At 48.6% G+C, this 26,933-nt stretch overlaps 1 protein-coding gene across 2 annotated transcripts in view; it reads right to left on the reverse strand.

Annotated features, from left to right (window-relative positions):
• The window catches only part of LSP1 (lymphocyte specific protein 1), a 39,031-nt gene that overhangs the window by 7,974 nt on the left and 4,124 nt on the right, over positions 1–26,933 (reverse strand). Inside the window, exons 1-10 of one of the 2 annotated variants that reach the window (XM_048948887.1) lie at positions 21,295–21,450; positions 11,113–11,265; positions 9,248–9,337; positions 6,621–6,822; positions 5,927–6,049; positions 3,698–3,741; positions 3,496–3,577; positions 2,993–3,133; positions 2,269–2,349; positions 1,453–1,567 (exon numbers count right to left, since the gene is read on the reverse strand). In XM_048948887.1, coding sequence (XP_048804844.1) covers positions 1,478–1,567; positions 2,269–2,349; positions 2,993–3,133; positions 3,496–3,577; positions 3,698–3,741; positions 5,927–6,049; positions 6,621–6,822; positions 9,248–9,337; positions 11,113–11,265; positions 21,295–21,353 — 1,065 coding nt within the window. In that variant the 5' untranslated portion in view covers positions 21,354–21,450 and the 3' untranslated portion in view covers positions 1,453–1,477. Of the gene's footprint in view, positions 1–1,452; positions 1,568–2,268; positions 2,350–2,992; positions 3,134–3,495; positions 3,578–3,697; positions 3,742–5,926; positions 6,050–6,620; positions 6,823–9,247; positions 9,338–11,112; positions 11,266–21,294; positions 21,451–26,933 lie in introns of those variants that run through there. The other variant, XM_048948886.1, reaches the window with a different exon arrangement.

Consider the following 26,933-nt stretch of genomic DNA (forward strand, 5'->3'; position numbering starts at 1 on the left):
AAGCCTTCATAGCTTGTCCCAGCCCGAGCTGCTGTGCAGTGTCCAACAGACTCAGGCAGATGGTAAGAGCCTAAAATGCCACTTGGAAAAAGCCTCTTGGTCTGCAGCCTGCCCAGAGGAGCTGCAGCTAAGGGTGGGAGAGGAGAGAAAAAGTTGTACGTATGTGTAAGTTGATGAGGTGGTGCTGAGTGGGGGATGTGGGTGCGAGCCAGAGGGTTTGGGAGCAGAAAAGCAAGCACAAACGGACGGTACAGTAAAGAAAGGGGAAGGACATCATCATGAGGGAGAGGAAGTGGGGAGCAGGAGCCTCTCAGCAAGAGAAATAGACAGCTAAACTTGTCCTTAAAGCAGACTTCTGGAAGCCAGAGGCAGAGAAGTTGAAGATGCAAGTCCTGTTGGCTCCTTCTTCCTTATGTCTAAAAAGGTAGCTGCATTCAAGCTTGGGTTTGTACTGCTGCTCACCTCAAGGCAGCATTCAGGAGACCTCTCCTAAGCAGGCACCACAGAAAAAAAAATACAAAGCAAACACTCAGAGCTCAGCTCCTTGAACAAGGGGAAAAAAAAAGAAGTAGCTCAATGCCCAGAAGAACTCAGAAACAAAGGTGTTTTGTAGCAGACTGAGCTATTTATAAGCTTGGCTATGAAATAAAACTTTTTTTATATTAGAAAGAAAGAATGAGCTTGTTTTCACCCGAACAACATCCCCTCTGCTCAGTGCCAGATGCTGCCCAGTTGAATCCAGCTAGCTATTTCCTCCCTCTATTCCATTTCTCCTTACTGCCACAACCCTATATTTCAATCACTCCAGATAACACCAAGATATCTATTAACACAAACACGATATGACCATGATCTCCAAAGGCCATTTTAAGAAGCCACAGACCCAGCATTGCCTCTCCCTATTGCCACACATCCAAGGACGGCCCTTTCTATTCTGTTGATCCACCCATCAGAGCAGATGCTCCCATCCTCCCCACCACAACCCTTCTGTGGACTGGTTCCAAGAGGTCACTGAAATAGTTACAATTTTTTTTTCCCCTTAATTAATTCAGTATATCAGGGAATTAAACCCCCAAAGCATTTAAATTTCAGGATTAAATCAGCCCTCACGCTCAGCCAGAGTGACTTCCAGTTACGAGCTTCTCTTTGCAAGATAAAACCATATGAAAACAGCAGAGAGACTGTTCCTTTGAACCAGCAAATATAAACAGCTTGTCCTGCAAATTAAACTAATGTAGGTATCCAACAACCTAGAAGTATCAGAAATGAGAAAACAAACCAACACCCCACTGTGTTCCTCCCAGCCCCAAGCCAGGCAATAGCCCAGAAGCAAGGCTCCAGCTGTTATTGTACCTTACCTTCCAAGTTGCCCCAATTTTAGCTGGCAGAAATATCCCCAACATCCCGCCAAAGCAGCACAAGGAGTTTGTTGCAAGGTCATAACCTACCTACCTGGTTAATGGGTTCTCCAGGCATGCTACTGCTCTGCAGCATCATCTATCAATACCTTCTTGTACTGGCCATGGCCCATCGCAACAAACTTGTACTTCTTGCCAGAAGGAGTGGACTGAACAGGAGAGAAAGAAATAACCAGTCTGCAATTTTCTCCAAGTAGTCAATACCAAATAATTGAAGCCAGAGGAAAATGCAATAATTGCCTGTAATCCCAAAGGGCTTGGAGGCAGCTGGGCTCTGCAGAGTTGGTTTCACACATGGCAGAAGCCAATTGCATTGACTGCATCCTGGCAGCAGTGCAGATCCAAGAACAGGTAAAATGCTTTGATCTTCTCTCAGCCTGGACAACTTGAGCAGCAGCTGCTTACTTCATTTTAACTGCCATTCCCACAAGCATACCAGTAGGCACAAGACCCCAGATCCATCTAAAACTGTTGATACTATCTTATGCCTCACTGTGGATGTTTTTCTTTACTCTCAGGATCAAGTATAATGAGAGCAAAGTAACTTGTGTTTGCAGTTCAACTTTGACCTAGAAGGCCAGGGCTACCAACTCATTGTCTGAGAACAATGAGGCATTGAAGAGACCTGTTGGTATTACTTGTTATAATAGGATTCTTGCCCCCAATTTCACTAGGATTGGAGCTATAAGAGCTTTTCCAAATCTTCTACGTGCAATTGCATTGATAGATACAGGCAGCCCTTGCCTTTCTGCTACATCACTGCCTCCTCAATGCTTTCAACCCAGGTCAGAGCCCTTATTGTGTTGTGAAAAAGAAAAGGACTTCTGCCCTCACACAGATATTAACTTACTTTGATATTGGTCTCAGGTTTGGGACCACCTTTCTGTTCCCAAAGGCTTCTTATATTCACAATGTCTCCAGCCACGATATCCTGAGAAAGATATACAAAGTTCTCATTACCCTTCACCATCAGTGCTGCTGGACATGACTTCATTGAACACCACACATCTGACCTCCTTTTATATTTGAAGTATTACACTGTCTGACCTACAGCAGCTGCAGCTAAAACTCAAGACTTTGAAAACTTCTTCCTGATAGCAATATATCCTGTGTTTTCTTCTCTTAGTCTCTTCAACAAGAGCCTGGATCAGAGAACCAACGTGTTTATTTTCTTAAGTTTGTTAATTATTTGAGACATGTTAACATCAAGGCATTTTTACTCAGAAGGAATTTTACTCTCATAAATGCAGATTTACAACCCATGCATTACAGAACCACACGTGCTTACAGCAACCAAAAAACAAAAGTTATTACGAGCAGCACATAATATCTTCAGCAATTTCCAAATTTACAAGATTTATCACCTTGGTGATAGACCCAACTTCGCACTAAAAAAGGAGTTCATTCTTAAATTCTGCAGAATAGATGTACAGTTTCCATTTACTCCCACTTCAAAGCTGAGCCTCAATTAGCATCCAGGAAGCTTTCCTAGCTGCACTACTGAGAAATGATTCAGGACACTAGCTGAGATTTTTGCCCTGTATAAAGCAGTGCACATCCTGCCAGCACCTCACCTTGCAGGCTGGGGTCTTCACTGCAGATTGGGCAGCAACCTCTCCAGTCTCCCATAGGCTTTTTGTGCTGGCTACCATCATGCTGGTGGTGGGAAGGTCAAGAGAGGGCTGTCGGACAGGCTTTGGTGCCTTTGTGGATGTCTAGAGTAGAGATGGAAAACAATCATCAGTGAACTTAACAGCCCTAACCATGTGTTGTTTCCCCCCTCCCCCAGTTGGCGTTGCCCAGGAATAAGGAGTTGCAAAAGGAGACCTAAAAGGTCTTGCTGATTTGATTCCCACCCAATAGGCAGGAGACATGAGGAAAAAGGTCAGGGCCATTCACAAAATGAACCTTTATGCTCTTGAGGGAGGCAGAGACAGGGAAAACAGCTGCTCCCATCCAAGGGGATATGGTTCTATTGTCACAATCCTGGATAGTGAGACTAAGAGCCGTGGTAGGAGAGCAACACCCTGCAAATGGAGCTCAACAGAGCATGGGGACAGATAGCACAGCAGCTCACCTCAATGGCTTGCGTGTATTGCTCCAGTCTGTCATCTATCTTTGACACAGGCAGGGGAGGCTGGGACTTCTTTATGCTGTTACTGGAGACAAGAGAAAAAAGGATAAGGCAATATCCTGAAGCTTCGGGCAGATGGGAGAGCTTCAAGAGCTTGAAGCAAGGGGCCCCCTTCACACTGATCCCACAGCAACCCTGGAGATACCTTTTCTTTATTGAGCGGTTCAGAGACTCAGTTCTGTCTGTGATCTGAAGTGGAAGAGAAAAGACACAGATATTACTTATCTCTGTGGGCCTCATATGGATGATATAGGTCACCTTGGCTGATCGTACTGCAGCCATTCCTTCCCATCCCTCCCTCAAACAGAAGCAGGGCTCAAATGCCTCTGTTTTGTATTTACATAGTGCTCAGAGAAACAGTGAGGATCCTATTTCCTTCTCTTTCCCAAGGCAGGCCTGAAGAACCCCAACCAGAAGAACCTGAACACAGTAGCAGACCAATCAATTTTGGGTACAAAGCAGCAGCACACAGCTTGACTGATAGTTGAGACAACCCTACTCATGGACTACATATCTTTCTCAGACACTTAGTTTTCTTGCCAAACAAGAGAGAAAGTGAAAAGCACAAAAAGATGGAGGGAAACTAGAAGCACTGCCAACAACTGCTGCAGCAATGAAGCCAAGCATAAGAGCAGCACAGCCATGAGTTATGCTGGCTTATCCATAGCCACACAGGCAGGCTATTTAGCACGTTGAGCCACCTCCAAAGCAGCTCTTCAGGTCAAGTCTTCAGGGAAGAGAGCTTTGCAGAAGAATCTACTGTGCAATAACTCTTTGACCAAGGCAGGAAGGCAAGCAGTGTCAATCACTGGCACTGAATAAAGGAGGAGGCTGAAGCATTGCTAAACCTCTCAGCTTTTTTTTTTTTTCCTTTGAGCCTCAGAAAGCAAGAAAACAGAGATATTAACACTTTCAAATCAAAAGGTAGCTCCTACAAAGACAAGTTGCAGCAACCAAGTGACAAGGATCCTCCTCTGTATACCACTGCCTGTAGCATGGGAAGCATCACCTTCCCAGTTGCAGATAAATAGCGGTGCTAAGTGCTCACTTTAGGGTGCTTTCAGAATGCTAAATTTCAGAGTGCTAAATTTTAACTAAGTAGAGGACAAAACACTGTCATAGGAAGGATGCTTAATGGTTGTGCCAAGATTTCATGGTCCACTGAAGAACAGCACCATCATCAATTAATAGCACAGTCCTTGCTAATAGAGACACACTAAGCATAACAGTGAGACAGATCCCATCAGTTGAAAGTTTCTTGCAGTTAAGTTGTCAGCTCAGAATTGGAGGAGTTGGTGCTTGCCTCCAAGCCAGGACTCCAGAGATTGGGCTGCCCACTCTTGCAGCAAGAGTTGTGTTTTTCTGTTTCAAAGCACACTCTGAAAGCCAGAAGAACTCACGCAAGTTCACTCAGCCAACGCCAGAACTCAGCTCACAAAAGCCCAGGACAAAATGGGACTGGTACAAGGCTTTCCCTCTGCTCCTTCCATCCCTTGGAAAGATCCCAAGCTCATTTTTCCTGAATGGCTTAGCTTTCAGCTTTGCATATGGGTGACCTCTGGCATCACCATTATATGAAAACAAATAAACAAACAAAGCCACAGCAATTGGATTTCTGAACTTTTCCCTGGGCTAATCCTAGCAACAGCAGTTATCTCAGGTCAGAAAGCTTTGGAGTAGCAACAACAAGAATTTCAGTGCATAAAAAGTGCTAGGAGTGTTTATTTCCCCACTCTTTGGAACCACTTTGGTCTCACCCCCAGTGACATTAGCACTGGGTCTGCATCCAGAACCACCCTTTCTTCCCTCTTTTTATTTGATTTTAAAGGTCTTCTCCATAAACAACAAGATCCTGGCTGACATAGACATCTTCCACTTAATTTCTATTTACTGTTGCGAGAGGAAGTGCTTATACAATCCTCCCTGCACAGGAAATATTGACTAAGAAACAAGCAGCATAGATCTGAATGGAAAAAAATGATAACATCAGCAGCAGATTAATAAGGTACAAATTACCCAGAGTCCTCATGATTTCCCTCTATGCAATTATCAAGGAGCCCAGGGCTTACCGAGACAAAAGACAATTGCTACACAAACAAACCACTTAGGTGTGTCTATTTTATGCAAAAGCACACGCGCTGATCGAAGGATTTGAGCAAAGCGCAACTGAAGTCACATGGAGCAATGCAAGTGGTATTCAGAGTGGAGGCTTTACAAGAGCATCTATTCACAGAGATGGAATTAGAGAAGGGCAAATATTTCAGAGATAGAGGAGCCTCACTTTAAAAAGAAGGGTAAACGATACTTCGTTTTATGCTGAGATAGAGAAAACCCATGTTACCATAAGCTTAGGGTCACCTTCCTTGCCACAAACCTTGGTGGAGCACACTGCAGTGTGGTCTGTGCACAGCTCCTCCTCATCCAGGCCGGTGGGGCTTGGGGCCCTCGGGCGTTTTTCTGGGGTTTCTTCTTCTTCATTTCTCCTTCTCTTCTTCTCCTGAGTGCAGAACACAAGCCAGGAAGTGAGACTGGTCACAGTACTTGGGATTCAACAAAACCGATTTTTAAAGCAATGCAAGTCAAGTCAGAGGTGTAACATTGGCCTAAATAAGCTTTAAATTCAGATTTGAGTGCTCCTTTAAAATAGAAGATCTACTCATCATTGACAAAACCGCAGGAGAAACAGTAGCACTATCCATCTGAGCACTGCATGGGTATGACTAACATAGTCCAAGCTCTGAGAGCAGACACACACTCTCACAAGAGGGAAGAGGTTGCATCAGCGAGCCCAGGAAGGTACTTAAACACAAGAAGCACCATCCCCATGTTATGTCATGGCAGTACATCCGCATGGACTCAACACTCAGCAGCAGGAAACGAGCACTGGCACATGCTGCCCAGAGGCCATGGGGTCCTCTTGGGAGTCCTCCAAAAGCCACCAGGACACAGTCCTAGGCACACTGCTCAAACAGGAGTTGGGCTAGAGGTACCCTCCCATATCAACCGTTCTGTGATTCTGTATGCAGCCCAGTTGAAAATGTGAACAGCCCAGCTCCTCCTGATCTCACCTCCTGCTTGACTCTTTCTTCCTCCTCCTCGTGCTGCTCTGGGACATGTTCTTCCTCCTGGCACAGCCTCTCTTCCTCCCTAACAACCACATTCTCCTCCTGGACCTCCTCCAGGCCCTCCCGTTCCAGCTGAATCTGCTCCAGTTTGACCTCTGCTTCCCTCACACTGCTGTCCTCTTCTTCATATGACTGTTGTGGAGATCTAGAGGTGGGGGAGAGAGGTCAGAGAACCAAAACATTTTGTTATGAGCCTAGATACACCATTGGTGTCTTCCCAGATGATGTGCAGTATCATTAAGGTCAGAAAAGACCAATAAAATCATCTAAACCAGCCCCAACCCATCCCCACTGACCACATCCCTCAATGCCACATCTCAAACAACCCCAGAGATGGTGATTCCACCACCCCCCTGGGCAGCCAACTCCAGGGCATGACCACTCTTTCTGAGAAGCGATTATTCCTAACACCCAACCTGAACTTCTTCTGACACAACTTAAGATCATTCCCTTTCATCCTACCACTGTTAACTGGGGGAAGAGGCCAACCCCAACCTTTCAACAGCCTCCTCTTCAGGTTGTTGTAGAGAGTGATCAGGTCCCATTTCCCTCAGCTGTTCCTCATCAGAGCTGTGCTCCAGACCAGTCACAGCTTTATTGCCCTTCTCTAGATACCCTCCATGGCCTTGATGACTTTCTTGTAATGAAGGGCCCAAAACTGAATACAGTTAGGTATCTATTTGTGTATTACGTGTAACTACATCTTTCTCCAAACCTCAGTATTGCCACTTGAATGAATGACAGCTCTGCTTTACCAAATCAGTCCCAGAGCAACCAGATCTTAACAGAAAAAACAGAGAGGAGCTTTCACAAGAAAGTTCCTACATGCCCCAGAGGAAGTAGAGAGAAAACTCACCTGCACACACTCAAGAAATCAGCTTTGCAAAAACAGAGCAGCTCATGCCTTTGGGAACAGTCAGTGAGAGCACTTAACCCAGAGTCCTCAATGGCTCAGAGATACACCCCAGGATGTTATTACCATCTTACGGTCTCAGATGGAGAGTAGTTTTCTCCTTCTGTTTAGTTCTTAGAAAATTGCCTGTGTTGCAGCAGCGAGGCAAGAGCTGGTTAACAGAGCAGAGGGCTGACTCACTGCTCCTGCCTCAGCAGCCAGCACCAAACATGAAGGAAAGTTCAGGCTATGCTTTTCCACCCACCCCTCTGCAGCAGGGAAGGCAGCTCACAGGACAGCCACCTTCCAGACCTCCTCACTGACCACATTGGAAAAGAGATCTATGCATACACTGGCTCACTGAGCTTGCTACTAATCATCCTCCCACAGCAGTCATCACCAAAGAACAAACTCTAAAGGGCTCATGGTCCAGGTGACTTTTTTTCTTCTAACTGGGATGCCTCAGCCAGCAATGCCTCCAGCTAAAGAGAAAGCTCACAATAAAGACCTAAGCCAGTAGAAGTGATGCAGCCTTTAGGTTGCCTTTGGCACTCATACTCGTTTAAGAGGAAAATGAATTTGGGAAACCCTGCCTACAGCACCACTTGTCCCTTCATGAGACGTTTCTTATCAGATACCTCCTATCTGCACTTGCGCTCCAAGCTTGTCCTCAGTGAGCCAGGAGGAAGGGTAAAGCTACTGAACAGACTTTAAAAAGCACAACCACCAACTGGGGAGCCTACCTTTTGCAAAACCACACTTCCAAGAAACTTAGAGGATCTCAGCCCCTCCAGACAAGAACAGCAGCCTCTCCCTGGGCCTGAGCTCTTTGCAAGGAGGGAGGGAAAGAAGGAGGGGGCTGCAGAAAAGCAGCTGGGGCTGATTGCTAATTGCTCCCACAGCTGTGATAATCAGCACTGCCGTGAGCTGCTCCAGCAGCCCTCCTGGGGCTGAGGCTGGGAAGGTACAGCTTGCAGTGATTGCATCAAGGAAGAGGCAAGATCTATTTACTTGCTCAGAAGTAAATATTAATCTTATGCATTTTTCTCAATCCCTTGTGTAAAGAAGGGGTTGTGTCATTGCAGAACAAAGCTCCCTATAAAATTGGGTTGCTGGGAGAACTGAGTCACAGAGTTCATGTGCAGATATGTGTTGTCCAAAGCAGGAGATGGGGCAAGAGTTTCATTCATCTCAGGGAGAGGAGAGAGAGGAAGATGGACCCAGTCCTCAGCCTGGTCAGGGACACAGACACCCCTCAGCACTGTTTTCTACTGCTGAAAGAGCTGCTGAGCACAAGGTGGGCTGGGGCCATAACACCCACGATGCTGACATGAGCCAGGAAGCAGCAATAACGTAGAACAGCTTTTTTTTTTCAGCTGCCTGGATTATGTTAGGGGCTGATTTGGCCCATGCAGCAGCTCAGGTGGCTTAAATCCGCTGTTGTCACTCCTCCAAACCCCGGTGTCCTGGCCAGCTGCCATTGCTCAGAGCACCGAGCTGAAGCCAAACACCCCAAAGCCTACGTCCATTCCTCCCCAGCAGCTCAAATTGCAGGCAGAGGCCATCCACCCCCATTCCAACCTTTGCTCCAGACCCTGCCCTTAGCTCTCAAGGCATAACCTGGGCTCAGCCACCTCTCATTGGGGTGCTGGGTGGCTCAGCTCTCTGCTTTACCCACCTCTGCTTGCGCTGCTCCAGCTTTTGGGACCAGTCGCTGAACCCCTCGTCCTCTTCCAGTTCTGAGGTCCCAGAGGGCTTAAAATCATAGCTGAAACACAACAAAGAGGAAAATTGGGACGAGAATGGTGTAAAAGGCCTGATCAGCTCAGTGTCACCCCACTGCCTGCCTGGTCTCTGAGACCACAAGCGGGTGAGAAAAGCAGCACATCAAAATGAAGGAGTCCCATGGTTTTATTCTGTACTGCAACTTGTTTAGACTAAAAGTGTTTCCGACTTGGTTCCCACTTATCCTGCACTTGTATGCAACCTCAAACAAAAGAGTTCTGAATTAGGAAGGCAAGAAGACCCAGTGATTGCAACACAGACTCAAGTCCTAGGCTTGTTCCTCAGGTTCCCATAGAGCTCTGAGGACTCTTGCTCCTGGTCTATGAAACAGTGCTGGTCCAGCCTCATCTGAGAGCAGACAGAGTTGAGAAGGTGAGAATGAGTGGCAGGAATAGCTTTGCAATGAAGTGCTCACCGCACTGTAATCTCAAGCACTGACATGATTCTTCTTCACTTGGCTTCATGCTGATGATTCAGAGGTGGGCAGAGCCCAGATTTGTTCAATCTTGCACCCTCCCCAGCCCCTGCAGCTCAAGCTCCGGGCATGCTCAGCCAGCTCCTATTGGCTCCAATTGGTTGGGGAACTCCAGAAACACCAAAAGTTGCTTTGCTCCCAGCCTTGGGAGAATGGATAGAAGGGAAAAACCATCTTCCTCCTCTCTAAAGGAGGAAATACGTCCATTCTGCAGCCCTCTGCCCTCTAATCCTGGGAGTGCATTCCTAAGAAGTGATGACATCCCTCCCAGCTTGCAGATGTATGGATGGAGGGAGCAGAAGCCCTCCTGGCTCCCGCAGCTGCCAGCATCAGATGCAGCCTGGTCATGCATGGGAATTGTTGTTTTTTCCTCACATTCACAGGGAGAATCACCACCAGGATGGGCTCCTTGATGAGCACCCACATTGCAAGCATCAGCTGGAAGAGGTGATTTCATGGTTATGGGACATGGCATGGTCACATCTCCAGGGAATGGGGATTAGCAGATGGGACTCATGGGTTAGTTTAAAATTCAGGTATTGAAATACACAATAAACATGACCTTTTCTTTGCCTTTCTGGACTCTTAAGAGGTGCCAAGAGATGCTCAGCATCCTCTAACCCCGATGACTTGAAGTATAGGGCTCTAGTGATGGGGAAGCTTGCCATCCTCAAGCTCCTGAGCAGTGATGATATGCTGATTCAGAACTGGGTTATTTCCCACTGCTTGTGTAAGAGTAGCTTAGGGATCCCCCAGCTGAATTAACTTTGGTATGGACAGGAAGGGACATCAGTGAGGAAGGGGTTTTCCAAGGATGGGATGTTGGTCCTGATGGACATCGGGATGTTGGCTGTGGGGCCTGGGTGGGACTGCACTGGGGGCATCCATCCTGCAGCCTGGTCTGCATTCAGGACCCTGCAGAGCTCAGGTTTGCAAATCCACCACTTTGTTGGTTCTTTCCTTTGTTGTTTGAATGGGGGAAGGGATGAGAGCAGCAATGTGGATGGGATGTGTCCTGGCGCAGGAAGCTCCGAGGGAAGGAGGGGGCCGTGTTTACATGAGAGAGAGCAAAGCTATGGGAAGATTAATGGCAGGCTGACCTCGGCTGTGTGAGCAAGCCCAGGTGGCTGTCAGCAGCTGCAGAGAAACCAGGGGACGGCTGGAGGAACAGGAGTGTCCTTCCCAGGGACACCCAAATTCCAGGGTAAACATGAGGCCAAAGCAGGCACAGTGGTGCTCAGTTAAATTTTGCTGTAAGGTGTATACACATGGGTACTTCTTACTGGTTTTCCTGTGCTGAACCTGCACTCTCCATGCAGGAGCCAGTGCCATTGAAGCCCTCCTCTGCCTGGGACCTCAGCTGTTTCTCGCGCTCCCGCCGCCGCCTCTCTCGTGCTGCTTCCTCCTCATCCTCCACGCTCCACTGTGCCGTCAGCCTGGCAAAACAGAAGGAAAACTCATCTTAATGCTTAAAAATACCCCCCCAAGCTGCTGGGACGCCCCTCCCTGTGAGGTGGAGGCTCACTGCATGAGGGCTCTCAGCATGAGCGCTGGTCCTTGAAGTGGTGGTCCTGTCCCTTGGCACAGTTCCCTCTGTACTTGGCACTGGTGAGGCTGCACCTTGAGTGCTATGTTCAGTGTTTGGTCCCTCACTACAAGAAAGACATCAAGGCCCTGGAGTGTGTCTAGAGAAGGGCAGTAAAGCTATGAAGGGTCCGGAGCACAAGTCTGATGAGGATGTTGATTGGATGTGGCCATGGGCAGCCTGGTCTAATATTAAATGGGCAGGTTGGTGGCCCTGCATGTGGCGGGGGGCGGTTGGAGATTCATGATCCTTGAGGTCCCTTCCAACCCTGGCCATTCTGTGATTCTGTGAGAAGCAGTTGAGGGAACTGGGATTGTTTGGTCTGGAAAAGAGGAGGCTCAGGAGAGACATTATTGCTCTCTACAGTGACCTGAAGGAAGGTTGCAGAAAGGTGAGGGTCAGCCTCTTCTCCCTGTTAACAGTAATAGGACAAGACAGAATGACCTTAAGTTGCACCAGAGGAGGTTCAGGTTGGGTATTTGGAAAAAAATCTCTTCTCAGGAAGAGTGGTCAGTTATTGGCATAGGCTGCCCATGGAGGAGGTGGGGTAACCATCCCTAGAGATGTTCAAGAAACATGTAGATGTAGCACTGAGGAACATGACTTAGTGGGCATGGTGGTGATGGGTTGGTGATTGAACTAGATGGCCTTAAATTTCTTTCCAACCTTAATGATACTGCGATTGCCCTGTTGCAGCCCCTTTTCCAAAGGGTAGGATTTCAGGAGCATGCCACACTCTTAGTGGAACGGGTGATGTGTGAGCAAGGGTGGGCACTGCCTTCAGGAGAGCCTATCTGCAAGGAAGGGGCATCCTAAAGTACCATTCCCTGAGATGCTGCTTTGCATGCCAGGAAAAGGGGCTGGAAGTTGGTTATGGTAAGCAATATGGGGATATGAGGATATCGCAAGAAATCCCATGGCCCAACCTCATATGTTGGATCTAGGCTCCATGGCCTAGATCTTCTGGAGAAATCTGCACCATGGAGCCATATCCCTAACAAGTGAGACAGCCCTCTCTAAATCAGGGCAGGAGCTGTATCCCACCCCGCTTCCTACTCCAGCACGGAGCAGAAACCTGTGCTGGCCTCTCACAGCCTCAGGGTGCCTCTGCCAGCAGGACAGCCGCCCACCCCGAGGAAGCGATAAGGCGGCGGCTGCATTCCAGCTCAGCGATAACACTGCTGCACGAGTTGCAGTACCCACGGCCAAAGCTGGTGCCGATGGCTTGCTTACCCATCCACTCTCCCAGCCCCAAAGCAGACTAGGAGGATGTTTCCCCCTGTTCTTGATAGGAATAAATAGCCCAAAGCCACCCAGACCGCAGCCAGGCCCCCTCCTCGTCCCCCATCATATTTATTGTTTTCCCCATGGTTCCCATAGAAACCCTTGTTTGTGGGCCTGGCAGGAAGCCACCGTGTTGTTGTTTTATTTTTTGTGTGTATGCATGCATTTTATTTTTTTTTAATATATAAATGAAGTCATTCATTAAACTCTGCCATGATTTCCCTCCCCTGTGTGACAGCCTCCAGTTCTGGATGGCTCTTAACCCCCTCCCTCCCAGATTGCCCCAGTTACCAGCAGCGAAGTCCACATTTCTCCCAGAGTGAATTCAATTTTCATTCAACTCCACACACCCCAGCTCCCCAGAAAGCTGTTGCAAGGGGCTGTAGCAACTCGGGGTGTCCTGCCGGAGCCGTACACACTTTGCACATCATCTCAGCCTGCAATCCACTGCATTTCCCACTGGGATGTGACTAATTCTCTCCTCATGATCTCACCAGCTCGCTATTCTGTCATTGCATCTTCACAGTGGGCCCAGGACAACACCAGAGTGACTGTTTCATGGAGATGCAGCTTATTGGAGGGCAGGGGAATATCACCCCCACTCCTGCTGCCAGAGGGCAAGCTGACATGTGAGCTGCCCGCAGCCCAAGTGATGCTGAAATGCTGGGTACTGCTCATGTGCAGCAGGCAGAAAACAGGTCCCCACTGAGCCCCTGTTTGCCCTAGGCTCTGAAACGCCACTAAACACCCAAACTCACTTTACTGACAGATTCAGAACCCTTTTTCATGCTCAGACAGGCTGGCAGCAGAGTGATGTTTAATAAGTGATGCTTAGGGGCTCAGTGATCCAGACAGCAAGCAGAGGGAAAATGATTATTCCTCTTCAACTGATCTAGTAGCACAAATATTTGTTTCCAGTAAAAAACCAACAAACAAATGGAAAGCAAAACCTTGGCAAAGTAATCAAGTATGGGTCAGCTACAGCAATTTGTTGAACTGCAAATTGACTGCACCCTTTTGGTTCAGAGCAGTCCAAACCTTCATCAGCCCACTCTGAAGTGTGGAGAGGGTCAGCTGTTAAATTTTCTTTCAAAGAAAGGAAATAGAGAAATTACAATTAAAATTCATAGAATCGTTAAGGTTGGAAAGACCACTAAGATCATCTAGTCCATCCCACAGCCCATCCTCACCATACCCATTAACTGTGCCCCTCAGTGCCTCATCTCCATGGTTCTTGAACACATCCAGGAATGGTAACTCCGCCGCCTTCCTGGGCATCCTGTACCAATGCTGTAACCATTTCACCTGGCCCAGAACAAGGAAATGGAAGGCTTCAGGCTTGTAAAATGAATGCATGGTGTGCTGCACTCCTGCCTTGAGCCTCCTGCCCATATAGAGGGGTATCATCAGCCCTTCTCCCCAGGGCAAGGCAAGAGCACAAGCTCCTACCAAAGTTTTGTCGTGATCAAAAGCCTCCTTCCTCCCATTCACCCTACATCATATTTGAAACACTCTTTGTGGAAGGGATTATCTCTCACCAGGGAGGTGAGGACATCCTGCAGCTCTAAGGAAGGGCTGAAGAACCCAGCTCTGGGTTTGGTCACATGGCCACAGCTGGCTGAACTGCTTTGGGGCTGGCTGCTTGCTTCACAGCCAGCTCTTGACTTCACCTCCAGCCAGACCCCAGACAAGGGAGTCGTTTTATTTCCACTCATCCTCTTGCATACCTCCTGCAGAACAGATACAGGCAGCCACACTCCTCATGGCCACCAACACCCGCTCCAGACAAGCCAGCATTTCTAGAAAGGTCACATTTCCTTTAGGCTATTCCTCATCTGCGCTTGAGGAGCTTATAGCATTCATGTGAGAGAAACTTCTGGCACCGAGCTGTATTTAAGGGAAACAGTGCAGACTTGAGGAGGCTTCTGCATGGCTCATAGCACAGAGGAAGTTTTGCTGGCCCTAAACCAACCTTCAGCACTAAAGCTAATTCCAGAAAGGAAAATAAAATGCCTCCCAGAGGCTTTAGGCACTGCAGACCTGTGCCAGAACACAGCAACCCTCTACCAGCAAACTCGACATTCCTGTCTCCTGAGCTTGCTGGGTGCTGGGCCAGGACGCTGTTGACTTTGGTCTGGGACTCTGTCACGTAGGCTGCCCTGCATTCTCAGGGGTCATGGGGAGAGATTTAAGAGGAGTCATAGACAATCCTGGCATAGTAGTTGGTATTTCTCAAAGGGCAACCCAATGCAAACCTTACTGCCATCAAGGGTAAAACTCCCATCACCTGTAAAAGTGACAGGGCTAGGATCACACCACCTCTGACAAAATCCCCCACAAGAAACAGGGCTGCATCCCCAGCAGTCAACCCATTGTCCTCTTTGTTGAATTCTAGGGAAAGGGAGAGGAAGAGGCCACCTATGCAAGACCTCTTCCCCTTCCTAAAGAGGACTGTTTGAGTCGGAAGGGACCTTCAAAGGCCATCTAGTCCAACTCCTGTGAGGTAAACAGGGACATCTACAGCTATATCATGTTGTTAAGAGCCTGGTCCAAGCCTGGTCCAACTCAGTCCATCACTCTTTTCTGCCTCTTTTGCCTTGCCACGGTGCCAGCTATGACCTCAGTGCCCTACTGCCCATCATGGAGAGAGAACAGTAGACTCCAAGTAAGACTCTTTTGTTGCCACCCAGCAACAAGCAACAAAAGTAGCTTACCCAACATGAAACAGAACATGGCATAGGACTGTCACCAAGTTCATCCTGCTGACATCAGAGCTGCTTTATTTCATACTACATTTATCATTAGCTTACGAAGAGCCAGGTGTGACTGCAAGGGGATCAAAGTGTACTGCTCACTCTCGCCACATGAAATGGAAAAGGACGTCCTCAATGCACAGCCATGATGCTGTGTGCTCAGGTTCTTTCAATTGCTGCAACCCACTAGCTAAAAGTAATGTCCCACCATTCAGCATCTCAGCCCTTCTCAAAGATCTAAGACCCAGTTTATCGCCATGTGGAAGCCTTCAGAAATCTGTCCCCATACCCAAGGACTCACTGTGAAAGTGTTGGGAACTGAGCAGAGGTCTGTTACTGCACTGCCAAGGGATCACTGCTGAACAGCAGCAAGCATGGGTAACCTCTATGACACTAGGCAAAACATATCCCATACAGAAATAACCAAGGCAGATGGCAAACAGCAGTTAGGATTCTTGGTGGACATGTTTCTGGGGCTAAGATGTAACACGGCTCGATAGCAAAGATTACAGAAGGGCAATAATCTGCCTGGATAAGGATGGGGTCATGGATATCAGTACAATATAAGGTGACGGGAAAGAAATAAAACCAGAAATGGTGATGTCACAGCCTAGAGCTTATTTCAGTGTCATCTCAGGGGATATGGTGATTCCAGCTCTGAGAGATTGCCTTGTCATTTGAAGGCAGACAGCAATGCTGCACGAGCCTCTCCCTCCCATACATTCATGTAATTCCTTGGCTGCATTGCTCCATTCACAGCCCAGGCTACAGAGTTTGAACAAGGAGGGGGTACAGCAAGGGAGGGGGAAAAGAGACAGAAAAATGCATAGATGCTTCACCCTAAGCCTATTTCTCATACCAAACCTACCCACCCAACCATAGTTCCACAGCCTCAGATACTTCTTCACTTCGTTCTACAGGGAAGCAGCTCCGTCTCCCATCCCTACTGATCAGCTGGAGCTGGGGTGTGGAAAGGTGTCACGAGGGAACTGATAAGGACATGCCAAGGCAATTGAGCTGAATAAGATACAGCCTGAACTTTCATCAAGCAGAAAAGGAAGAATACCACAGGCAGCATGGCAGGGACATAGCCTCTCCTTAAAAACAAAAGCAACTTGTCTTCCTTTTTTCTTTTTTTAAAGAGAATCTGGATTTATCTTTGCAACAGCATATCCCGTTTCTGCTCAGGGCGAAACAAGCAGATTCACAGCCACGCACACCAGGTAACTTTGGTGCCACCTAGAAGGTGCAGGTGGGCTACACCATTGTGCAAGGTCCCTAGGAAGGACAGAAACACATCAGAGCCCAGGCAGAAGATAGGACCAGAAATGAATGCGTTCAGGTGGACGAAGGGGCACCAGGGAGGGTGTTTCCATTACAATCACATATTTATGCACAAGGAGCGCCTGCCAGGATGACCTTTTTCTTGGGCATGGGTGAGATCAACAGATTTTCAGGGGGTCTCAATCAGACTTTTCAGCAGAGTATAAAATTCCATCCCATCACCAGCCCTCTCTCAACTTGGATGCACAAACCCAGGCAAAGGGGTTTTCGCATTGCCTGGTGAGAGCATCCTACCAGCAGCCAACCCATGCAGCAATCCTGAGGTCACTATCCTTAATGACCCATTTTTATATATATTTCTTAATTACTTTTAATCACAGCAGACAGACTCCCACCAACTTACTTCCAAGATGATGAATTGCACCCCCAGGATCGTGTGTCCTTTGCACACAGATATGCTGTTGCGGTAATGTATTAACATCACCAGTCTGGAATTTGGAGGCAGAGCGGGGGAGAGAAAGGGCTGGAGCTGGAGCCCTCCCAGCACCCTGCACAGGCTGCAGTGTTCAGTAGGTGTGAGAAATTGGTGCCGTGTAAGACCCCAAAACATGGCCTTTTCTCACGCTCCCTCCATCTCAGCTGCACTGTTCGAGAAACTGGCGTCTGCCTGGAGAGGAGGAAGTCTGGGCTCTGTTTTTGGAAGGGAGAGGCATGCCAGAGGATAAAGCAGACTTGTCAGAGAGGTTCAGCTTGGCTTACTGAACTTTGATATTTTTTTTTGTTGTGTTGGATAGGAAAGCATCCTCAGCCTCTGCTACGTTGTTCTGTAAAGGATGGAGGAGAACAAAAATTTGCTGCTGCTCAAAGCTGGGATTAAAGGCCAGCTTCACACCAGGTATGATGCTTCCTATGGGACCCACCGGACTGGTCATAAGTCACTTGTTTCATGGTGCTCTTCCCCCAGGCCCTGCTGCCTGGAGCAGCAGGAGGGAGCTCCCTGCCCCAGCAGGGACAGGAGGTAACAAGGAGGCCGTGGGAATGAGTCTGGGAGAGAGGAGGTTTTCTGCATTTATGGCCCTCATCAAGGCATGGAGCCGCAACAGGAACCAGGGTCAGCAATAAGCACTCTACCCCTGCTGTGCCTTCCAGAGAAAGCAGGCTTGGCCCCAAAATACTGAGTGAAACTGTTATCCTTAAAGCACGTCAGCACAGCCTCTCCTTGTAGGCAAGGGGGACAGAAGCGTTGCACATCACTGGCATCATCACTTTGTCTCCCCATAGAACTAAGGGATGCAGCTCTTGGGTTTGCCTGGTATCTGCTCTCACTTTCTCCATCGGAAGAGCCAAGTCACACAAACAGAGAGAAGGGGAAAAGCATTTTGGGAAGCTGAAAACTGGTTGTCACACAGCAGCCAAGCTGCAAATTATAGAACCATCGAATCATCAAAATTAGGAAGAACCACTAAGAACATCAGGTCCAACCCCAACCCATCCCTATCATGCCCCCCAGTGCCACATCTCCATGGTCCTGAACACCTCCATGGACAGGGTCCACCACCTTCCTGGGCAGCCTGGCAGTGCATTACCACTCTGAGATGAGATTTTTCCTAATACCCAATCTGAACCTCCCTTCATACAACTTAAAGCCATTACCCTCTTGTCCTATCACCAAAGCATCAATCCCCAGCACCCTGTCTGCTGTCTTTGCTGGCCAAACCTTTCTGATACACGTGGCAGTACTTCACCCTAGCAGAGTGTGCAGCTCACCCTGACCCTTGAAGAACTTCCCACAGTTTCCATCAGCCCTAAACATCCATTTGCTTCAGAGCAGGTAAAAGCCCAAGACAATGAGGCACAATTAAGCTAAGAACAGACACTACTTTCCTTCCAGAAAAGAAACAACATATGGCAAGTGTGGTGCTCCCAACCAAACAAGTCCTAGGGCCAGAAGTTGGGAATGCACCCACGTAACAGCTAGAGAGATGGCTCAGCCCTTGCCGCAAAGAGGCAAAAAATCAGCTCTCCATATCAGCTGACAACCGAGGGAACGGGGTGAACATCAGCAAAGAGAAGCTGCAATAACCCACATGATAGCCACCACTTTTCATGCAACAAACCATGGTATCAGCACCCCCTTCTCCTCCCAATCTCCTTTCCCTCCAAAGCACCATCCCCCTTATTTTTTCCCAAGCCCTCCAAGCTCCTTGTTCCCAGCTCATTGCTCCAGAGGTCAAGTGGAAATAACAGAGCAGCATCTTCCTTGCTGAGTGATATCCTGGCTAGCTTCAGGAGACGTCACACAGTAACAGAGAGGGAAGCAGAACACAGAGGTGGGCAAAACCCCAGGTCCACATCACACTAAGTACACATCCACCCACAAACTATGTGGCAGTGGGATGGAGCCCATGGAGGGAGCAGCATCCAGGCTCTATCACCCAGTTTCGGGGAGTGGCACAGCCGCCGCTGCTGTGGATTTACAAAGAGGCTGATTTGCGGGTTAATTAACCAGCCATCTTCTTTTGTGAAACACTCAAGGCTGGATAAATAGAGGGAGAGTAGAATTCCAGCAGGAGCTGATAATGAACTGAATGAATCGACATGGCAGGCGCTGGATCCCTATCTTATTTATAGGAATTCATTAGGAGGATAAGGGGAGAACAGATCGAGATAACAAGATAGGGAGGCTCATGTTTGGGGAGGACTTCAAAAACATGAACTCTTGGGGGACCGTGAGGGTTTGCTGCTGTTACTTCCTACAAAGAGACAAATATTTCTCCAGGGACATCCTGATAGGAAGATTGTGCCCACAGAGGGATGTGGGGGGAGAAAAACGAGTGAGGCAGATAACACTGACAGACTCTGTGGCTCCCTTGGAGCAATGCAGAGGGCACATCCTTCTGCTTTTTGCTGAGCAAAGCACAAGCCAACAAGTTACTCTGCCAAGGATGCTGTGGAGCATCACAGCAGGCTCAAGAGGGACCACTACACTTTGCATCAAGGAGCAGGAGGGTATGTCTGGCATCACGCTGGAACCCCCAATGCTTTACAGATGTGGCTCCAAACAGCCATCTTTGCTCTTGTTTCTGTGTCAGCTCTGTACTCATGCACGTCAGAAGAGCCTAAAACCTGTTCAGTGTAACTGCTCTGCCTGCAGTCACCTTAGGATAGATGAAAGCAGAGTGGAAGCTTAGCACTCTTCACAGCTCTGTGTCTTGAAGCCAGAAGCCTCGAGGCATTCACGAACTGAAGGAACTTGCACCTTGCTGCAAGGCTTAAGAAGGAGGAAACAACTGCAAAAGAGGCTGTGCTTGGAAAGGAAACTGCCTGCTCTCCTATTCATTCCTGTGAGCATTAGTGGGGTTATTTGGATGTAAAGAGTGGATTAAATCCCTTGCACATCTTCGCACCCTCCTTCCTCCATAGAGGGAGGGAGGCACTGAAGCTGGAGAACACAGCACCAATGTCAGATCTCAGCCCAGTGAAGAGCTAAAAGCCCTGATCAGGACAAACGTCATCACAAAGTTCCCCTGGTAGAAGCCAATGTGAGTTTATGGGATGCCAAAAGTCCCAAGCTGAAGGAGGAGGAACTTGGGGACATCGTTCAAGAGAGGAAAACACCTCTGGCTCCGGCTGAGCCAATTCTGGGCTCCCTTTGTGTGCACAAGGTGTGTGTGCTTCCCCTCACTCATTTCCCACCTCATAGAGCTTCCATGCCACTGCCCTATGGCCAGGGGGCAGAGATGATGTGACTGTAGGAGCCCATGTCCCTTTCAAAGCACAAAGTTCATTTGAGAGGCGAGGTGTAGAGCCTGCATTATTGGCTGGGGGGAGAAGCATGTCCAAATAACCCCACCCTGGCATCTCCCTCTGCCTGCTGGAGCCCAGCAGCACAGGGCAGCCCAGAGATGCCCAACACACCATGTTCACCCTGCGCTTTCTTGTTCTGCATTCCCCTGTCTCAGGAGCTCAGTTAAACACACTGAGGTGAGCAGTCCAGCTGAGAACAGAGAAAAGAACAAACCCTGCCAGCACCAGCTGCTAGAGGAGCGTCCTGGGATTATTTCCAGTCAAATAGCAGTGAGTGCACAGATGGAACCCCAGTGCCAGCACACATCCTCCTGGGCTCAGCCTGGGCTGTAGGTGGGAACAGACCGCACAGCTTACCGCTGCCTCACGCCCCGGCAATTGTAGGTGGAAAGGAAGGGTCAGAGCGCTGCTGGGATGCACTGCATCAGCCGAGCACCACCAGCTCACAGAATTACAAATGCACATCAGCTCAAGCACAGCACACATTTCAGGGGGGAAAAAGCCCCTCTGTCTCAGGTGAGTGTCACGGCGCGGTTGCGCTCAGTTATTCCAGTTGCGCTCTCCTGGAAAAGCCATCAGCAAGTTCTGATCTGCTTTTCTCATATCGTTCGGGAGGTGGGGGATCTATTCTCCTTCCTCCCAATTCACGGCGGAGCGGGGTAGGGCAGAAACCCGGCGGATTTCAGGGGACGAGGGGTCGAAACAGAGGCAGAGGGTCGTGTGTCCCCACGCTCCCGTGCCTCGCCACTCACCTGATGAGGTTCTGCAGGCCCTGTTTGCTGGAGTTCCGTCTCAGCACCGCGCTGCTCATGGTGCCGAGCCCGGCGGCCGGCTGCCGGCTCCCGCAGCCGCTCCCTGCCCGCACAGCCGCCCGGCGCCGCGCGTCCCCCCGCCCCGTCTTCAGGAAGTTCTGCAGCTGGTTTCCTTTTGTTTAGGCGAGCCCCCCCTGTTCCACCCCCCTCGTGTCTCCTCAACCTCCACCTCCTCCTCCTCTGCCTGCTGCAAACGTCAGGGAGAGCTCCGGGAGCAGGGCTGGATGCAGGCTGGGTGCTGCCTGTGAGCACAGTACAAAGCCAGCTTTCCTCGGGCTGCTACACGCTCCTCTCCCATCTCTCATTCATCTTCTCCATCTCTTCTCCCTCCCTGCTTCCCCTTTTTCCTTCATCTTTTCCCCCCTCCCCTCCCTTCCTTTTTTTTTTTTTTTTTCCCTCCACTCCTTCGTTTTTCCCTCCCTCCACCACTGCTTTTTCTATGATAAAAATGAGGAACAAAGCAAGCCGAGGGCTGCAGCCCGGGCTGGCAGCTTGTGTTCAAGCAACCAGCAGTAAATCACTGCTGGTCCATTCACATCAGGAGAAGCCTCGCCTCCCAGCACTCCCTGTGTACCCGGAGACAAACCAAGAGCTGAATTAATGCGAGAGGGCTTTAGTATCCTAGAATCATTTGAGCTGGAAGGGAACATTAAAGGCCATCTGGTCCAACTCCCCTGCAATGAACAGGGACACCTATGCTAGATCAGCTGCTCAGAGCCCTGTCCAGCCTGACCTTGGGGCATTACAATGGATGGGGCATCCACCACCTCTCTGGGCAACCTGCACTGGTGCTTCACTGCTCTGACTTCTTCCTTACATCCGATCTAAATCTTTACTCTTAGTTTGAAACCGTTTCCCCTTGTCCTGTCAGAACAGACTAGGCTAAAGAGTCTGCTCCCTTCCTTCTTACAGCACCCCCACTTTTAGATAATGAAAGACCACTACTAGGTCTCCCCGAAGCCTTCTGTAGTCCAGGCTGAATAACCCCAACTCTCTCAAGCTGTCTTAGTAGGAGATCATTTTTGTGTCCCTTCTCTGGATGACTCTAACATGTCCACGTCTCTCTTGTACTAAGGGAAAGCTCTTCTTGTGAGATGAGGACAACATCTAGACTTGGGAGCATGCCAATGAGCTGCACCCCACTCCTGTCCCCATAGCCCCCCTCACCTGCTCAAGTGGCTGACTTTCCCATGCCTCAGTTTCCCCAGCTGTCAAACAGAGGGGGAGTAAGAAGTCTGGCTTGTCTTTGGGACACCCTAATATTTCAGGAGAATAAAGAATCATGTGAGTGATAGATGAGGAGCCAACAACACTGCCACTTGTGTTGCTGTGTTGCCAGATGCAGATGATTGCTCTTGCCTTCACACTGCATCATCATGGGATTAGTGTTTGGAAAAATAGATTAGCAAATAAAAATCAAGTCTTTTCCTCTTATTCTGACTTTACAGGGAAAGACCATCCCCTGCACTGCGCTAAGCTAACAGGTACCTGGACTTGTACAGGTTACTCCAGCCCTACCTTACAACCACACATAAGAATCATGGCTTGGAAAAGACCTCTAAGATCATCTAGTCCAATCACCAACCCATCATCACCATGCCCACTGAGCCACAGTACTCACAGCACAGCCTGCCTTCCTTCCCCTGTGGTAGGTGGGAATACTCATCTGTCTCTGAGATGAGCCACCCTGCTTTCAACCTCACCTTCTTCCTGCTTTCAGCCCTTCTTACCTTATTTACTCATTTCTTTTCAGTCACTTCTGCAGAGCTGCTTCTTGCTGCCTGAAATGGGGAAGTTGCCCATGCAGTACACCCAGACACCTCAATAAAAAGGAAGTGTACCAAGCCCGGATCAGAGGGATGTACCTCCCCTTCTCAGCTTCATTTCAAAACAATCTATTCAGTTTTTTGTTTTTTTTTTTTCTGCAGGTATTTACCAGACTTCCCCTTGGTGGTCATAACAGAACCCTCAAAGCACAGTCTGACTCTGGCCTAGCTCTGTGGGTTCTTCAGATGCTGTCCCACTGTATTTTCTATTTCTAAATTTGGGGCTGGTGAGAAGTCAAAAGGGATTTACCAAAAAAGGCCTCTGATGTTCAGAAAGAGCATGTCCCAGCCCCACAGGCACTTACAGGAGCAATTAGACTTAGGCAAGTGAACACTCCTTCTAACATCATCACAGTTGACCACACATTTAAAATGAAACACACACCTGCCAGACTTCCTTTATTATAGAATCATTAAGGTCGGAAAAGACCACTAAGATCATCCAGTCCAACCCCACCATGCCTGCTGACCACATCCCTCAGTGCCACATCTCCACAGTTCTTGAACGCCTCCAGGTGCAGTGACTCCACCATCTCCCTGGGCAGCCTGTGCCAGCGTCTTATCACTCTTTCTGAGAAGAAATGTTCCCTAATATCCAACCTGATGCAACTTTAGACATTACTTCTTGTCTAGAAAACACCCCCAAACCTGCCTATGATCTGAGACAGCCAAGAAGGCAAGGTGGAAGCATGACCACACTAGAGATGCATGCTTTCAGTGAGCAGTGCAAGGAGACTCAGATGGATGAGTTCAGGATGAAGTACAGTAACAAAAAATTCATTCATCTCATTTTTTTCCCCTCGTTTTGGTGCAGTACATGCTAGGAGAACTGACATAAATCCTGCAGCAGAACTGCACCCAATACAGGAACAGAGGTGCCCAGAGCACCCAGGAACATGCTGCAGGCTACCAGAGAGCCTCCCTGAGATCTCACCAGCAGCTGAGGAAAGGAAGAAGGTGAGAGATCGGCAGGGAGCATGTGGGGCTGGGCTGTTGTGGCAGGAGGAGGCGAGTCCCAGTGAGATAGGGCTGCACCAGTTCCCGTTAATTACACAATCAGTCTGCTATGTAGGACTGATTGCAAAATCAGTTGGAGGCTAATGCGTGATCTAGGGAAGGGAAAAGAAAAACTAGAAGAAAAGACTTTACTGCTAACAGAGAAATACATCCCAACAAGTTTTCCCCAAATGTTCTGTAGGTTCCACAAGATGTACACTTTCACCACTGGCTTCCACTTAGTGCAGCCCAGCTCACTCCATCAACACTCACTTTCAGGCAGCAAAACTCAGAAGCCAAAACAGTCAGAGATAATCCCAAGGAAATGAAGTGTCTAGCAGCCAAGAGAAGCAAGTTGTCCCTTTCTTGCATGAGAAGCTACCTGCAAGCTCCAGAAGTGTGCTGTCAAAAGAACAACCATATCTCAACTGTGTGATTAAGGTGGGGGTGCTTGATTTCTGGGGAGGAAAGAGCAGGATCTGAAAACAGAGAACCCAGCAGCTCTGGTGAGCATCAGAAAATGCCCTGGAGTGGAGCAGAGGGATGTACAGCTGTACTCAAGGGACCACCAGAAGGCAGAACAACCAGCTCCTGTAGATGTTCTGAACTTGCAAGAACACTCCCAAGCCAAAGCATGACCCCATGGGTGTTGAAGGAAGTGGATGCTGTGGGTGGTAGCTGTCCCAGCAAGGATATTAGCCTGGCCCACAGGCTCTGAAGATCCAGAAAGTGCTAGGGAAAGGCTCTGGAGATACAAGCATGGCACTGGGCTCACCCTGCAGCACATGGGGCAGCCTCATGCAAGCAAGGGATGTCAGTGGCTGCAGGAGGATTGGCTCGCAAGAAGGAGCTCGTAGCACTGTGGGCCAAGTCCAGAGAGTCAACAAATACCATGTCATTGGGCTGAAGCACTTGGCTCAGGAACAACAGTGAGTTTCTTCCTATGACATCCAAAGAGACAGAAGGAGAAAGAGCAGCCCTCGCTCCTTACCCCATGGCTGCCTTCTCATCCACATGCAGGATGGAGGAAGGACCCACCCTGTTCTGTCCCCATGGAGCATTTCATGGGCAGACCTTAAAACTAAAATCCCAAGGGTTCTCTTCATCCCATAGGGAGAGAGGAAATGCAAGTCTATGAGTCTGGAGAGAGAAGATACTTTGCTGCAGTGATGATACAAATCAGAAAAAATGATGAGGGGGCTGAGGGAGAAGGAAGCCAAAGGAAAATAACAGGGAGAAAGAGGCCAACAAAAGAGAAGGGTGTGAGCACAAACTAGGGCAGCCCAGCACCATTAAAACCTGAGGCAGCCAAGTGACTCAGGCAAGCTAGTTCAGCATGTAGAGCCAGCACAGCTCCGGCAGCATGCACCATATCTTTATGCTATGTTAAATAGACAAAACCATTGGGAAAGAGATGGGAAAACAAAACAATAGTGTAAATAAGGCACTCCTGGCCCCTGCAGGTTGGATATTACAGGGCAAGAAAAGAACTTTCAGTCTCCTTGAAGCCAGTGTCGCCACTACAGGATCCATCTCCCCTGCAGGGCCACACAGCAGGACAAAGTTCCAGTCTGGATGAATATGCTATAGACAGCTGCTGCGGAGATCATCCCCTCACTGAGGACACTAGGAAATATCTATAAAAGGCCTTCTTACAGGATCATGTTGTCCTGTTGCTAGCTTTCAATCACAGAGGTGATCCCCGCCTAATCCCTGCTTCGTGCTGCCAGGCTGTTACTCCAGAGGGGGTCAGGGTAGGCTAAGGGATAGGAAGACATCCCTGGATACCACCTGCCAACTCCACTTCCAAGACGCATCTATTGGGAAGACATATAACCTCAGATGGCCAGCATCCATCCACACTTCCCTTACTGGAACTGGGCAAAAAGATGGGAGCTACAATCCTGTGATTCTGTGATAGAGAAAAGTGGCATGATGTGGCGTATCCAAAAAGCCTGAAGCCTAATATTTGACTCCACAAAGATGAGCATAGTCTTTACTTGCCCAAAGTCAGCCCTCATAGCAAGTTGAGAGAAGCCTTCCTGTCTAGCATCAAGAGGCATGGAGCAAGGTAGGCACACGGGGCACCTGGAGCTGAATGAAGGACCGTGCCAACTGGAATAGGAAATGGGAGACAAATGCCATCCCAAGAAATCATAGGAACACCAAGGTTGGACAAGATCTAAGATCATCCAGTCCAACCATCCATCTACCACCAATATTTCCCCACTAATTCCTGTCCCTTAGTACAATGTCTAAGTGTTTCTTGAATACATGCAGGGACAGTGACTCAACTACTTCCCTGAGCAGCTTGTTCCAGTTCCTAACCACTCTTTTGGAGAAAATTTTTTTCCTAATATCCAACCTGAACTTCCCCTGGCACAACCTGAAGCACTACCAGAGCAGGGGAGAACAAACTGAATATCCCAACAGTCTTTCCTTGGAGCACACTGCTGTCAGCTCCTGTTACGTGGAGGTGAGTGTCAACTGAAAGAGGCACTGATTTTGAGAGTGTTTCAATAATTGGTACAATTCATGTTATAAATTTTATTAGGGATTAGGAACTTGCGCTTCACAAACGGATGGTAGTGTGATTGCTTAGAATAGGTCAATAGTTCAGCTTTTTTTTAAATGCTAATGGCTCTAGAGCAACATTTCTCTGGAAAGGAAACTGCTTTTGGAGCAGAAAAGGCACATGCATGCGCATGCACAGGGGAAGAGTTCATATTTTCCATCCCATCTGGCAGGGACTTGATA

Source organism: Lagopus muta, chromosome 6 (assembly GCF_023343835.1).
Source record: "Lagopus muta isolate bLagMut1 chromosome 6, bLagMut1 primary, whole genome shotgun sequence".
Classification (NCBI taxonomy): Eukaryota; Metazoa; Chordata; class Aves; order Galliformes; family Phasianidae; genus Lagopus; species Lagopus muta.